The sequence below is a fragment of the Aspergillus wentii genome, assembly GCF_001890725.1.
Source record: "Aspergillus wentii DTO 134E9 unplaced genomic scaffold ASPWEscaffold_4, whole genome shotgun sequence".
Taxonomy (NCBI): domain Eukaryota; kingdom Fungi; phylum Ascomycota; class Eurotiomycetes; order Eurotiales; family Aspergillaceae; genus Aspergillus; species Aspergillus wentii.
In genome coordinates, this window is record NW_024467835.1 from 3038647 (window position 1) to 3053225 (window position 14579).

Genomic DNA, 14579 nt, shown 5'->3' on the forward strand with positions numbered 1-14579 from the left:
CGGTCATACCATTCGGCCACAGTCACCCTGGGTTTGTTGAGGGGGCTAGATGGAAGTGAATTATATCATAAATGAGTTGCTGGGTTACCCAATTGGGAAAGGACAGGGTGTGTCCATATCACCTGACTGTGACAAAGTTGAGACTGTGCACGCAATGCTGGAGTGTATGTCTCTTATGAGATCTTTTATTGATATATCATGCCAAAGCTAAAGGCTTGACGGGGTGCACAGCTCATGATTTGTCTGGTGTAGGTAATCTTTTCTTAGGTAGATGACACTATGGTTAAAACAATTATGTCATTAACCTCTGTCCTTGGGGGGTGTTTATAGATTTAACTGCTATTGAGTGAACTTACTTAATATAGTCCTAGATATAGGCAGCACGGAGACACATGACTGTCCGAACCCAATTCTCAGCAAGTGTCCTTCACTATGGCGGATGAGCGAAACGTTGATCACAACGCTATACTAACCTTAATATCCATGTTATGAAATCGCAGAATAGTATTTTCGAAAACGAATGAGGATGGCAGACGCTGGATGGCGAGAATGAGTACCGCTAAGAGGTAGATTCGTCCTCGGAGTTATATGAATAAGCCATGAAGGATCTTCCAGACTCTAGAACCCGAGTTGCTAGAGAAAATAGAGCCAATAAGTTGAAGTAGTAACTCCCCATCATTCATAGAGAGGGGATGAAGGCCATACTATCACCTACAGAGGGTTGATAGAAGTGTAAGAAATCTAGTAGTCGAGGTAGCTTCATGAATGGATGAACATAGCCAAGTTAATTCTGTATAAGCAATCTTGATTGTATGTACTGAAACACCTTTGTGAATTCGCACAATTTGAGCCTTGACAAGAGCCTGCTTTAGCCCTTCCAAGTAAAAGAAGGGACACCTTTAATCATTTCCGGTGAAAAGCCCATCTTCCCCATAGCCCTGCTCTTTCTCTTTCCGAAAAGACTCTCACAGGATTAGCAGTCTTGTAGAAATCAAGGGCCTTGACCAGCTCCGGCTTCGAGAAGATTTCCGAATAGTTCAAATCCGTCGGCGAGCTTCGTACCACCACGACATCCCCAAGGATCTTCCCTCCCATGCCGGCCTCGCTTGCGAGCTTGTTCACGGGCAATAATTAACGGGGGGATAATATGCATGATAATACCATTCCTTACTCTTTTATGGGTAAAATTTCCAGACTCATCTGTCCCAGACCAGCCCATTCTGCTCTCCAACTCATTCATCTCCGCACCCCAGTTTCCGTAGTTTTGGAAGGTGAACGGGTCAAGATAGTCTGCGGTTTTGGAATTCTCAGTGTCTACCTTTGCTCGGATAATGAAACCGTTGTATTTCTTCGCGCCGGGTCATTTAGGTTTATGGGATTTCCAGTCCTGTCTCTGGCACTGGGCCGAGCAGTATCAAGTTTGCGGTGTGATGCATCCGGAACAGTTGAGGTTGCCGGGTTTGGTACAGCCGGCGACGGCAAAAGATCCAGTCATGACTAAGTGATTTGGATATGAATTTAACGATATTTGCAATAAGAGTTGGCCGTAGCAACGAAGAGGATGGACAACACAGCACAACAGCTCTCATACTTTTTATATTCTTGGCACCGGTACCTGGCTAGTCCTAATTGGGTGGCCAAATCGTGACATCATACATCTCCATGGACGTGTCAATGGCTTCATCTTCACCATGGCTCTTGTTTAGATGGGAGTATAAAAGGAACGAACAAATCCCTTATCTATGATGGAATTCATTACGAGTTTTGATGGGATAAGTGTTAATTCATTATTTGCTAACCATACCAAGTCAAGAACTCCCCAACATGGATAATAGATATTTTCTGCCCGCTGGCAGATTTGAGATCAAACTGATAGCGCAGCCACTGTAAAGCCAGCGTCTTTGCCAATTCTACACCAATTATCCTCTGTCTGAAACACAACACCTGTGCATTATTGCTCAGAATCGCCCGTTCGACTTAATGAATCATGCGCCGTCACAGCCCAAACACCAGGAAGGAACCTTGCTCGCGGCAATGACCACATCCATTCCGGTACGGATTTATCCGCGGACCAGGAGAGCAGCCTCGGCGGCGAGATGAGAATAAACGTCTTATCGGTGATGGATTTGACAAGGGTGTCATTTTGGAGGACTTGTTCCACGGCTACTTTGTAATCATACCCGGCTTCATCGCAGGCCATAGCGACTCATAAGGGAGCGGCATTTGTGGTTGCTATGTTGGCTGATATGTTTGCTAACTGGCGGGAGCAACGGTAAGACAGACCCCGATGCGTATATCTTGCTTTGAATACTTTAGAAGTATATAGGAATCATAATATCTCGAGTCCGAGGAGCCATGGGATGGATGCAGATGCATGGGTGAGCATTAGATCGATGATATCAAGACTAGAATTGCAAACCTCGGATCTATTCGGTTTACCTCATGATATAAACATGAGACATGGATTTTGACTGGTATATCTTTATTTACGAAAGAAGAAGATAACTGGGAATAGTTCAAGAGATGCGAAGACTCCGAGTGTTCAGATCACAGACATCCATCAAGTTCGAAGACTCGAACTGGAGGACGAGTTTATTTCCAAAATTAATTGGGCCTTGCATACTACTTTGCCAGTTGACGATGGAGTGGCGACATGCCGCATGCGGATATAGAATCCACAAGTCAATAAACAGATACAGTAGGTATAGGAATCCTCGAAACCTTCTATTTCGAGTCATTGATAATTGAAGAGTTTGACAACCCATACAGCTGAGCAACAAACCAGTTCTTTTTTCCGTAGGATCACAATATCGCATACCAAACTTTGCATTCCTTGTACCTGATCATATATATTAATTTCTTATATAGTAGAATGATAGCCAGTTTGGGTTGTAGATGTCTTGTTTACAAAGATTCTAATAGCGTCGAGAACTGCCAATCCATCAATCCAACCATGGAACAGGATCACATAGCAATATCTAGAGTATAGATACATGCCGAAGTGGGTATTGGTGTGACACCTATTAAACCCCATTTAATTAAACCGCTCAGATCCGATCAACACCGAGATCGACGACCGGTGAAGAGTGGGTAAGAATAGGTATCCATGTGAAAACCAAGATTGCGGGCGATCCGATGAATTTCCGTATTAGGAAATGTTGAGCCTATTAGACTTGGATTCATTATATGTGAAGTGAGGATTGTTTGAGGAAGGAAGCTCATCATAATCCCGATGTCTCACAACATTCAGCTAATACATTCATTATTATTGGCAAAACTTTATAATATGGCACGAAGATCCATGCCCGCAAAATGCGGGGATCGCTTAATCTGTTCTGAAACATTAATGGAAATTATGATCATCAACCAGGGGCATAGTTCAGGCCAGAATCGAATCCAAGGTCCTAATCTCAGATCCAGTATCCTAGATCAGGCAGGTTTCAGTTACCTATTGGCTCGCGCTAGAGGTTGATAGTGATGTTTAGGCGTCACAGGTTATGCGGTGGATGTGACATGGATATCTGTGTCGAGGCTGATGTTCCAGGACTTGGAAATGGATGTTCGCTTAGAGAGCCGAGATTCAAATATATTGAGATCCCCATATCAATATGATAGGTATACCAAACAGAATGCTCCTTTGACGTAAAATAATGTCGCTTAGAGTCGATATATCTTGTCCAACAGCAGCGACACCGGCTGGTTCGATCTGGGATGGGTATAAGAATACCGGAGAGCAAGGGACATTGCTCCAGATCAAAAACTTTCATTCATCCAATTAACAAGTCAAAAAGATATCCGACTCACGAGAAAATGTTCCTCAAGTCGATCTTTGGTCTTTTGTGCATCAGCGGACTGGCAGCCGCGCATATGGAACTGAGCTGGCCTTATCCTTTGCGCAGTCAATTTGACCCGGCAAACAACTGGACGACCATCGACTATTCCATGACTAGCCCCCTCCTCGCTGATGGTAAGTCCCAATTTCAATCGCAGGACCGGAACCAGAGTCTAACAAGTGTAGGATCCAACTTTCCCTGCAAAGGCTACCAACAAGACACAGCCTGGCGCGCAACCGCCGAATACATCGCAGGAAAAACGTACAACATCACGCTGTCTGGCTCAGCAACCCACGGCGGGGGCTCTTGTCAGCTCTCCCTGAGCTATGACAACGGCGAAACCTTCAAGGTCATCCAGTCCATGGAGGGCGGATGCCCTCTCGAATCAACATATGACTTCCGGATGCCTGGGGACGTGGCTGATGGCCACGCTCTCTTTGCCTGGTCGTGGTTCAATTTGGAGGGCAACCGGGAAATGTATATGAACTGTGCCGATGTCATCATTAGTGGCGGTAATGGAAGCACATCAGCGTTTGAGAAGAAATATCCAGACATGTTCGTCGCAAATGTCGACAATGGCTGCTCGACCGTGGAGGAGAAGCAGACTGTGTTTGCCAACCCAGGAAACCAGGTTATTTATGGCGATGGAGTCACCGCGTCTTCGGCTACATTCCCTGATTGTTCTTGAATCAACTAGTGCTCTCAGATGGAAGATATGGAGGATTTTGCTGAGCTTCGGGGGGTTTGGAAAAAAAAAAAAAGGACTAAGAATGTAAGGTTAGCCATAAGAATTCAACACTTTAACAGATTATTCGTCGTGTTCTTAGTTACCACTGAGTGGGCGAAGAGAAGGGGAGAAGCGGGAGAGCAGATTCTATTCCTTGGCATGAAGCCATCCGGTCCACGACCGACGATCATCTCGATGGCACTAGAAGAGAAGCGCCCGCTAGTCTGCATGACACTGGCCAGAGGCTGTCAATAAAAGATATCCGCAACTCGTGCTCTTCCAATCCACTTCTATTTGTTATATTAATTCATCCTTGCCAGCATCCAATGCACTGCTGATCCAGTCTGATTTGACCGGATTGGGGAGTTTGCAATGTTTGCATCTCTGCGTCTTCCGTGATTGACAAACGCCCAAATCCTGTTCTCCAAGAGTCTCCACAATAGCATCACATCATAGCCTTCGACGGCTATTGCTACCAGGGTCTCTACGTCATGAAGCCAAGCCTATATCTTGTTTGCCACCACATCAAGGAATATTTCAAGATGCCTGGCCCGGCTGTTCCTATTCTCAGTTCCATCCACAGGCCTACTCGTTGCCATTCTTAAAGACTCCATACGCTCTCTGTCTCGCGCAGTCTCTCTTCTACAGATCCAGCCATGGCTAGTCCGGCAAGAAAGATTGTCATCTTTTCCGGTATGCAAACATTGCCTCTTCTCATCGTTTCCATTTCACTAACAATCTTAGACTTCGATGGCACCATCTTCATGGAAGATAGTGGACATGTTCTTGTCGACAACCTTGGCTGCGGAGCAGCTTATCGCGAAAACCTCGAAAGACAAATGAAGTCGGGCGAACGGTCATTCCGTGATATTTCTGAGGACATGTGGGGTTCTTTGACAATTCCCTTCGAGGATGGGTTTGATGTTATGCGCGACAACATGAAGATCGACCCCGGGTTCCAGGAATTCCACAAGTTCTGCCTCAGCAAGGATATAACATTCAACATCATTAGTTCCGGGCTTAAACCTGTTTTACGCGGGGTGCTGGATACTTTTCTGGGAGAAGAAGAGGTATGTGACTAACCCTCAATTAATGGTTGTTCCAAGAATCATCTAACACTGATCAGTCGTCGCAAATCCCGATTATTGCGAACGATGCCGAAATCCATGCCGGGGAGAAATGGAAGCCTGTCTGGCTACACGCGACTGAAATGGGTCACGACAAGAGGCAGTCTGTCCACGAGGGCCGTGCTGAAGCAGAGGGACTCTGTATTAACGGCCAGATTCCTCTGATCGTCTTTATTGGCGACGGACTCACTGACCTCGAAGCCGCACGCGAAGCCGACGTTCTGTTTGCTCGGAAAGGGCTCCGTCTCGAACAACACTGCACCGAGAACAGTATACCATTTATTCCATTTGAAAGTTTTTCAGAGATCAAGGAGCACATTGACGGCCTTCTCAAGGAGGACCAAGAAAAGACCGGAGGACGGGGCACACCTGCTCGTTTCAACCCTCGCGCCAACATGTGGAGACGGATTTCCAGCAAGCAAGCGGTATGTTTCATTTCGACTTTGGTATAGAGCTCATCACTGATCCACCCTTCTAGGTTCCAAAATTCGTTGCGGCCACCCCGCGTGAGGAAAAGATGATGCTTTGGCCCGAGACGTTTTCCGAATACAACCCCAAGAACTCCGAAAAGGCGGTCGCATAGACATGATAGTGGTGAAAGGTCCCGTATGATGCAGGCATCATTGGTTTGGCATTTCATAGGATTCCTTCTGCATAATGAAAGGGTCCATTGATGTTTATGTATATACGATTTGAATACGATTAGTAAAATGAATTAGGTCTATTTCAAGGAAAAGGATATCATGGAAGAAGGATAAGAAGTATACTTACCTAATCTACGTATAATTAATATTTCATTGGAATGCGATAATGGCAGGAGTCAACGAGCAACCCACATCGGGTGCTGCAGTTGTTCGGATCTTGTAGATCCTGATATCTCGCCTTGGCTGGATTGCACAGCACAGGTTTGGTTGGAACTCAGGCTCGATCTTTTTGGACGCCAAAATATCAATCCTAAACTCAGTCAGCGACTCAAATCCACCAAGAAACCAACCAAACCTACACCATGATTAACGGAAACAGGCACTCGCAGGTATACACAAACCGATCCAACTGCCCGGCCACCGTTGTGACAGCCTGCGAACTAACCTGAAACGAATATGTCACAGCCCGAGCAATAGCGACCAGACACAAACTCGCAAAGCGCATCTCCGTCGTTCTAAGCAGATACCGAAACACCGGACGGGTGGACGACACACGAGGCGTAACACGAAAAGTGCGATGCAAAAGCCGGACGAGAAAAGTGGCACTACAGGTTCAACGAGAGCGATGGCTGTGAAGTAGCCTACGTGAAGGTTGTTGATGGCTATCATGAAGACCGCGTGACCATGGACGATTCCCAGGACTCTGTTGACTAGGATTGAAACGCGGAGGGCGACGATGAACATAAGTGTCCAGAAGATGGTGAGGAAGAGGCGACGGGTGGAGTCGCGGAGGGTGTGAATGAGGATTTGGTAGCTGTGGAAGGCGAGACCTCCTTCTTGGATCTGGCTATCTCAGCTACTCGTTCATCTGCCTCGCACCATGAAGGATAAAGATACACACCGGCCAGAGAATATCCGCCAAAGCACTGGCAGTAGCTCTATTTGGGATGGAATACGGGGTGTAAAAGGCAAAGTAGCAGAGGCCATTGGCAACAGCGCAGGCTGCAGACACGATGATGGGGATATAAACTCAACGGACTGAGCCACTTGATGAGAACAGCCTAGACACTCAGAATGGTCAGAAGGAGACCAATGGTACTCAGAATAGACCAGCTAAGCTCATAATAAGGTGGCAGTTCATAGGAGAATTCGGTGGGCATGTTTGCTGTTTGTGCTGGGAGTGCATCTTAAAATATATCTATATATGCGTACTTCGTACATGTGTGTACATTTATCAGGGCGCATACTGGCCAAAACACACAGGCCTAATCCATAACAGATCCACTCTGTTCGGGAGCCACATTGACCCTGGCGTTTCAGTCCCTGCAAATGCGGAGTTCATCGACTAGTCGTGCTGAAACGAGTATGATTATTGCCAATCCTTTACGATTCGGCTGAAGAATACCCCGCTGGTTCTTGTTTTCAATGGAGATGTTTGATGCTAGTTAGTATGCTAATTGATTGGATGATACGTCCTGTTCTTCAGCGAGTGATTTACATATCCGTATCAAATTGCTGATGCCGTCATGGAATTCAAGCGAGGGTAATTGTAAAAATCGGTAGAATTAATAGATTAAGGTTTGATATCCCAGTCTGCTCTAATCTACACAAAACAGTCTAGACATACAGGCACTAATTCGCGGCAAGAACTGCCACCGACCACGCAGGCAGAGTGAAGGTAAAGCTGCCATCCGAGGCATTCACGTTAGAATCGACCGGGGCAACGGGTGACTGGCTATCTGTGTTCTCTGCATTCGGGTCATTGTCCGCGAGAACAGTGAGCTTTCCGGTCTTCATTCCAGGAATTGACACCGTAACCTTTTGGGTATCAGCTCCGTAGTTAGCCAGCTTCACAAAGTATTGGTTTCCAGCACTAGATGCAACCCAGTACACGGGTCCAAATGCAGAATCGGAGGTGACCTCTTTGATGGTGTCTCCGCGGTTGACAGAGAACATCTGCTGGACGTAGTAGCTGGTACTGTTGATGATGCTGTCGGGGCTCTGGGTGAATGCGACCAAATCGGGCTATTGGAATAATTGTCAGCGCTGACTTTTAGGATGACTGCCGAGTGTCTTACCTTCCACTGAGTGGAGTTGACCAATTGAAGCAACGGCGCATAAGAGGCCATCTTGACTACATCACTGTTTCTCTCGAGTCCAAGCATGTAAACTGCTTCCGAAACCGAGCCCTTCATGTTGGGCCAGTCAATGTCCGAGCGGGAGTACTCTCCGATCAGGTACGGAACGGACCGGTTGCTGTTGTCGAACATGTTGAACTGATCCACCAGTGTGTCGGGGTTATTGTAGTTGTGGAAGTCAACCCAAGTGCCTTCTGGCAGAGGATTGGGCAAGCACGAGGGGTTATCTGTACTGGCGATGAGGGTGAGGTCGGGGTAGGCTTTGTGGATGGCATCGTAGAAGACGGTGAATCGCTCTGCGTAGGACTCGCAGCCTCCTCCCAGGTTGTCCTCGTTACCGATCTCAACCATGGTGATGTTCCAGGGGTTTGCTCGTCCATTGGAAGCGCGAAGGGAGCCGAACTTTGTGCTCGAATCGCCGAAAACATACTGTTCTTCGTCAATGATTGAATCCCGTGGTTAAACTGGTGTACGTACCTCCAATTGATCCATAACATCGTCGACCCAAGGTGTCAGAGCATCGCCTGTAAAAGGAGTGTTTCCGCCAGAGCCCAAGGAAAAGCCTGCATAGATACTCAGGATAGGTGCAAGCTCCATATCTTCCGCCCACCACAGATATTCATCGAGACCTGCGGATATTAGCCTGGATTTCTCATATTGTTCGAGAAAAACTTACCAAGCCCATCTGTGTTGTAGTATCCCCATGCACCTAGAATAGCATTAGTTTTGGTCAACTGATAGCACGAAAAGTAATACCTTGGTGGCCAGGACGGTTCTCGACTGGTCCAATGGTTTCATTCCACTTGAATCTCGAGTTCTCATCATTTCCCTCCCTGAAGTTGTTAGCCCGTACACATTGACTTAAGCCGCGTCACTCACAAGTTGTTTCCACCAATTCGCAGGAAAGATGCGTGGACTGCGTCCAAGGTATCGGCGATATATGGTTTCAAACCGTTGCGCCTTATTCGTTAGTATATCACAACTAAACCAGGCGGGGAAACATACCTCGAGTGATAGGTTGAGGGGTAAAGCTGCAAAAGACCAAAGTAAAGCGAAGATCCAGCGACTTGAGCCCCGTCAACCGTCAACTCATACAACACATTTCCATCCGGAGCCTTGGTTGTTGGGAAGGAGACGGTGAAGTTGGTAAACTTTTCCGCATTGGCGGTGACAGGAAATGATTTTGATGCGTATTCGGTACCACCGTTGCTTCCGACGAGTCGGATCGTCACATTGTTGTTGAAGTCACCCTTGATCCAGAATTCGCTTTGGTATGTGCTGCCGTCCACTGGAATTCCCCAGTACCCTTCGTTGGAGAATCCAACCTGGCCACTAGAGCCCTTAGGGACATCCAGTCTCAAAGTTCTAGGGATAGCAGAGGTCAATGGGTTGTTGGTATCAACGGCGATGGTGGCATCGCCGACAGAAGCCCATGAGGTGGTGTTGGCAGAGGGATCCTGTAGACCGTTGTTTTGAAGCAGCTGGCTGTAGATTCCTCCATCTCCGCAATGATTGATATCCTGTTTGTTGTTAGAATTTGAACTCCAGCCAGATAATATGGTGCGTACCTCAATCATGAATCCATACAAAAGGGGGCTGGATGAGTTTCCACCGTCTGTTGAGACTTTCAAAGAGACAGCATTAGCACTGCCGATCAAGGAGAAGAGCATCAAGAGGGCATTGAGGCCCGAGAGAGTCGAAAAAGCCACCATAGTGGAAGACGCGTTTGTGCTGTGTGGTCAATCCACCTTGTCCGGGACTTGCCAGACCTTTTATAATGCATATTTCCTGGAATTAGCCGTTGCTGGCTCTGCATAGCCAGGCTAACCGGCCGAATGAGAGGGTTTGTCCGAAGTCGAGTGTGATGAGCAGACAAAAAGATTCAACCGAGAGGTGGAGATGTTCTGCAGCCCAGAGGGGTTGATTCACTTCCCCGCAAACGCAGCCGACTGTCTGATAGTGACGAGCAGACAACCTGTATCGGAAGAGAGAGCTTTTGGATTCTCAATTAACCGGGTTACTGCACTGCACGTCTTGGGCATCGGGAAGATCTTTCGGATCGAGACTGTACGCTGTACCTGAATATCACACAACGCATTGAACACCTTGGCATCGTGATGCTTTCTTCCATAAACAAGCTTGTTGGCTTCCAAGACATCCGCGTTGCATGTCTTAGCTGATTACAATGGCTTCACCTGAACTTCATCGTGCGCCAGGATATATCGTGGTTGCCCTGGGTCATAGTCAGGGATGTTTTACATGTCCCAACGGGAGTACCAGGCAAACCCCGTTTCCCATCTCATGATCTCGAGCATCTCTGAGACATCCCAGCATTAATTATCTCTAGTCGCACGCGATGACATCAATTCTGCATTTCCCCTCGTTTTTCTCCGGATATTCTCCGTCTCGTTGCAGATCGCACGTTGTGGAGGGCAAAAGTCCGGCGGGGTGGGAATATCTGAATTTATATTTATGGAAACAGAAACACCGTAGTTAGATATATGGGGTATTCTGCCCATTCTGAAGTGATAAATGTCTCAGGTAGGCGTATGAAAATATCGTGTTGATCGATATATATCTGACATCCCTTCGAAAGGCTGGTTTTTATAATGCCAACTTGGAGTCAAGTCTAGACAGACGGCAAAATGAAGCCGGCCAGGCATTTCAATAATGATAATGCCTCCAAATAATTGGGATTATGAACCGAAAAAAAAGTGAATCTTAACAATGCGAGAACAATTTAAGCAGGAAAAGCAATGAGTTAGCGGGGATCTGCGCTATATATTAAGCGCTCCACAATCTCCTCTCACCAACAGACCAACTCGTGCCAACAACCCAGATCAAAACACCATGTCTGGGCAACAACAAGAAGGACAGACACGGGAGCCTGCACAAGAGCCAGAGCCTGTAAAGAGCGAAACCCAACGATTCATAGAGCTTGAACATGCCGTATTGGAAGAATCCGACTGGTATGATGACGAGTTCGAGGAAAACGCAGAGGAGATTGGTAATCTGTCCAACAAAAGAAGACTCTGGAGGTAGAATACTTATCATATGCAATAAGCTGGAATCTGTTAATTCTCTGAAGGATGATATGCACACCCATCATTACTGTCTTAGTTGGTTCGTCAGAGCGACACTTTCACATCCACCGGAGTCTCTTGCGCCGTCACTCTCTCTTCTTTCGTCATATGCTGCGAAGCGAGAAGTTCCAGGAAAGCAAGGAACGGATCGTCAGACTGCCAGAGGATGACGTGACAACATTTGCTGTCTTTGCAGAATGGCTGTATCTGGGAGACGAGTGTGACACTGGTGCTATCTTCAAGGACGCTCATGGCAAAGACAACAGCACGAACGACGACGAATTCTTGGGCAACATTCAACCAAATATTTTTGAGCCCGTCAACGAGAAGTAGAAACAGACAGAGGAGTTGACAGAAACACCAGACGCGACCGCAAAAGATGGCGAAGAATAATCCATGTCGGAGACCGGCTCAACGGCTGACCCCTTGGGAGCCCACGACTACTACGATTTCAGCCTGCAATTCTCCTGCTACGTACTCGCAGACAAACTACAGGCACCTGGATTCAAGCGGCTGATCCTCGATGAAATCCGCTCGTATGCAGAGATCTGCAACCCAGCTGACATGACAGTGGACCATGTCCGATATGTTTACGAAAACACGATCCGCGACGATGATCCATTACGAAGGTTCTGTATCATGATCAAGTCTGTGCGGACACCCATCGAGAAAACACTTGCCGATGAGAGCTTCCTGAGCCTGATGGAAGATGGGGGGCCGTTGGTTCGAGATGTCATGCAGGCATATAGGAAGCCAATCAAGAAGCAAAACTGGATTGTGCGAGAGCTGCAGGAAGCATTGAGGAAGAGACTGGACGCAGAATACAAAGAGGGGAAGCTGGGATTTACCGAGCATGAGAAACTAAAACAGCTGAACAAGCTGGCAGAGAGGCTTTAAAGAGCGTTTTCATATCTGACCAGCAGTTCATCGGCTGATCAAGGCAAGATTCTAGAAAATGGGATCTCCGCCGATCGAGGGCGTTCGCATTTTTCATGTCCATGTTTCAGGAGCACGTGGGCTGACGTCGTTTGATATTAATTAAACAGAATTTTCATCTTCCTCTCATAAACATCGCATCTATCCCGAGTATCTCATCAAACCTCGTGTTCTCAATTTACGAGTACTCTGCCATCCTGATCTGAGAGCTGTCATCGTATTCCCCCTAAATCGTCCACGGTTGAGGCGATCCACCGCCCCTGTCGATCCCGTTCCCCCGCGATAAATAACCGTGAGCTTCTCAAACACAAAAAATAACAAAGACGTCCGTCCAGTCCATCAACCGTGTCCGTCCTCCACCCTGGATGGACCTCTAAGATACTTCCATGACTCGGTAATTCAAATAGTATCTTCCCCCCCACCATTAGTCACAAATTGGGATACATCTCCGAACCATGGCGCCGCATTTCTTCCAACGTCTTCGGCGAAAACCGAAGGACACCTCGACAGACCCCCGCAGCACGGCGCTGAGCCATATCGGCGTCGATTATGACACTTGCAGAGCAGATGGATCCCTTCGCGACTCGTCGTCGATGCCCATTCCCCCACCGCGACGCCCGTTGACGCCCCCGCCAGACTCGTCGTCGTCAACCTCCGATCTTCTCCATGTCGATCCCCAGAGCGAAAGTCTGTTCTTTACGCGTCTATCCCCGTCGATCCGGAACCGGATCTACACTGAGCTGCTAGGGGATCGGTCAGTACATCTGGAGTATGATTATGGGTATGCGCCGGGGTATCGTCAGCGGGACAAGAGACCCCCAGATCAATGGCGGTGGTGGCATCGGGTGTGCGACGAAGACGACTCACAACCGGGAGATTTATGTCGAGGGGTTGATTTGGAGGACAGGAAGCGGGTAGGAAGAAAGGAATTAGACAAGCACAAGCTGAAAGGCGTGCATTGGTTGCGGACATGTCGACTAGGGTGAGTAATGCCTTTTCCTATGCAGAGGGAGTATATCTAACCTTGCTGAATAGATACCAAGAAGCTCTCCCTGTTCTATACGCCTCGAATACCTTTTTGATATCCTCCTCGGTCAAACTATGCAGATTACCTAAGTTGATAGTCCCCTCACACCTCTCAGCCATCACATCTCTTAATCTCCTCCACATCACCAAAACCAATACCCCCTCCACCATGACCGACGAAACATGGGCCACATACAATACCATCTTCCGCACCCTGCGTCTAGCGTATATCGGACTCCACCGTCTCCGTTTGACCATCCACATTCTAAATAAATCCTGCACGCCTCGAGCCGGGACCGTTCCCGAAGAACTGGAGGAAGCATGGTTCCGACCCTGGCACGAGCTGGCATCGAGTCGACCATGGGAGAAATTAGAGATTGGAATCCAGGCAAGCTGGTTTGAGGACTTTGCCGGTGCCGCGAGACGGTACGAGAAGAGACATGGTCGGTCAGACGATGCGGGATATTCATTAGTTCAAGTGGAGGACTTTACAACGTGGGATGGGAAACTGTCGGAGGTTTGGAATGCTGACTATTTGTAGCATTGGACATATCACTATACTGGTATATAGGTTTTCATACTCTTGGAAGAATATATATATAGACTCAATAGACCTCTTTATTGTTAGAATATCTAGATAGACAACTATGAACGAGATTGAAACAAACCCAGGATATCTTCTTTCCCCAACGCCGCCGCAATATCCAAACTTGATCGTTTTTCATTATCCTTAACCAACGGGTCAACTTGGTAGCTGGAAACTCATACAACATCTTGACATGTTCTCATTCTGTATAGCTCGACCTCTCCCGTTTAGCGACCACATGCAACACCGTTTCCCCATCTCCATTTCGCAAAAAAAAACATTTGCATCGGCGAACAATAGTTCAAAATGCTCAATATGCCTACATCCTTGATCCTTCTGTACATCATTCAGTCGAGAAGAGAGCAACGGAACCAGCCTCTGCTGAAGTAAAAGGCTATGCGGAACAAGCTGAGAAAGCCAATGTTGAAGTAGCCATCGTGGCCTTCGATGAGCGGGCAGATTGTCGCCAAAGAAGAATA

The 14579-nt window shown here is 47.4% G+C and overlaps 7 protein-coding genes across 7 annotated transcripts; 4 read left to right on the top strand and 3 right to left on the bottom strand.

The window, feature by feature from the left end:
* Positions 1-1766: 1766 nt before the first annotated feature.
* ASPWEDRAFT_41020 (uncharacterized protein) lies at positions 1767-2570 on the bottom strand. Its single transcript, XM_040835447.1, has one exon. It carries the CDS (start codon positions 2198-2200, stop codon positions 1952-1954), a length of 249 nt encoding a protein of 82 aa, XP_040689448.1. The 5' UTR covers positions 2201-2570; the 3' UTR covers positions 1767-1951.
* A 1240-nt stretch (positions 2571-3810) lies between these two features.
* ASPWEDRAFT_111693 (lignocellulolytic auxiliary activity family 11 protein) lies at positions 3811-4521 on the top strand (the record flags this gene model as incomplete). The annotated part of the gene is made up of 2 exons (XM_040828263.1): positions 3811-3967; positions 4019-4521. 2 exons carry the CDS (start codon positions 3811-3813, stop codon positions 4519-4521), a joined length of 660 nt encoding a protein of 219 aa, XP_040689449.1.
* Positions 4522-5216: 695 nt separating this feature from the next.
* ASPWEDRAFT_111164 (putative 2,3-diketo-5-methylthio-1-phosphopentane phosphatase) lies at positions 5217-6270 on the top strand (the record flags this gene model as incomplete). Its single annotated transcript, XM_040828227.1, has 4 exons — positions 5217-5253; positions 5305-5630; positions 5687-6112; positions 6166-6270. The coding sequence occupies 4 exons, from the start codon at positions 5217-5219 to the stop codon at positions 6268-6270; spliced, it is 894 nt and encodes a 297-aa protein (XP_040689450.1).
* A 416-nt stretch (positions 6271-6686) lies between these two features.
* Positions 6687-7491, bottom strand: ASPWEDRAFT_51750 (uncharacterized protein; the record flags this gene model as incomplete). The annotated part of the gene is made up of 4 exons (XM_040837648.1): positions 6687-6846; positions 6924-7174; positions 7233-7360; positions 7401-7491. The coding sequence occupies 4 exons, from the start codon at positions 7489-7491 to the stop codon at positions 6687-6689; spliced, it is 630 nt and encodes a 209-aa protein (XP_040689451.1).
* Positions 7492-7940: 449 nt separating this feature from the next.
* On the bottom strand, positions 7941-10343 carry ASPWEDRAFT_155983 (uncharacterized protein). Its single transcript, XM_040829692.1, has 8 exons — positions 10038-10343; positions 9475-9989; positions 9349-9429; positions 9226-9302; positions 9146-9178; positions 8947-9098; positions 8410-8898; positions 7941-8356 (listed from the first exon to the last, which is right to left on the bottom strand). The coding sequence occupies exons 1-8, from the start codon at positions 10179-10181 to the stop codon at positions 7964-7966; spliced, it is 1884 nt and encodes a 627-aa protein (XP_040689452.1). The 5' UTR covers positions 10182-10343; the 3' UTR covers positions 7941-7963.
* A 1492-nt stretch (positions 10344-11835) lies between these two features.
* Positions 11836-12696, top strand: ASPWEDRAFT_530538 (uncharacterized protein). The gene has a single exon (XM_040837820.1). It carries the CDS (start codon positions 11949-11951, stop codon positions 12447-12449), a length of 501 nt encoding a protein of 166 aa, XP_040689453.1. The 5' UTR covers positions 11836-11948; the 3' UTR covers positions 12450-12696.
* A 247-nt stretch (positions 12697-12943) lies between these two features.
* On the top strand, positions 12944-14055 carry ASPWEDRAFT_172575 (uncharacterized protein; the record flags this gene model as incomplete). The annotated part of the gene is made up of 2 exons (XM_040830942.1): positions 12944-13470; positions 13524-14055. The coding sequence occupies 2 exons, from the start codon at positions 12944-12946 to the stop codon at positions 14053-14055; spliced, it is 1059 nt and encodes a 352-aa protein (XP_040689454.1).
* Positions 14056-14579: the final 524 nt, after the last annotated feature.

Excerpts from the sequence above, each read along its gene's own strand:
- ASPWEDRAFT_41020 (XM_040835447.1), bottom strand. The coding sequence starts at position 2,200 with ATGGCCTGCGATGAAGCCGGGTATGATTACAAAGTAGCCGTGGAACAA.
- ASPWEDRAFT_155983 (XM_040829692.1), bottom strand. The coding sequence starts at position 10,181 with ATGGTGGCTTTTTCGACTCTCTCGGGCCTCAATGCCCTCTTGATGCTC. Across the intron at positions 9,990-10,037 it reads TGTATGGATTCATGATTGAG|GATATCAATCATTGCGGAGA; the intron begins GTACGCACCATA and ends AACAACAAACAG. Across the intron at positions 9,099-9,145 it reads CTACAACACAGATGGGCTTG|GTCTCGATGAATATCTGTGG; the intron begins GTAAGTTTTTCT and ends TAATATCCGCAG.
- ASPWEDRAFT_530538 (XM_040837820.1), top strand. The coding sequence starts at position 11,949 with ATGTCGGAGACCGGCTCAACGGCTGACCCCTTGGGAGCCCACGACTAC.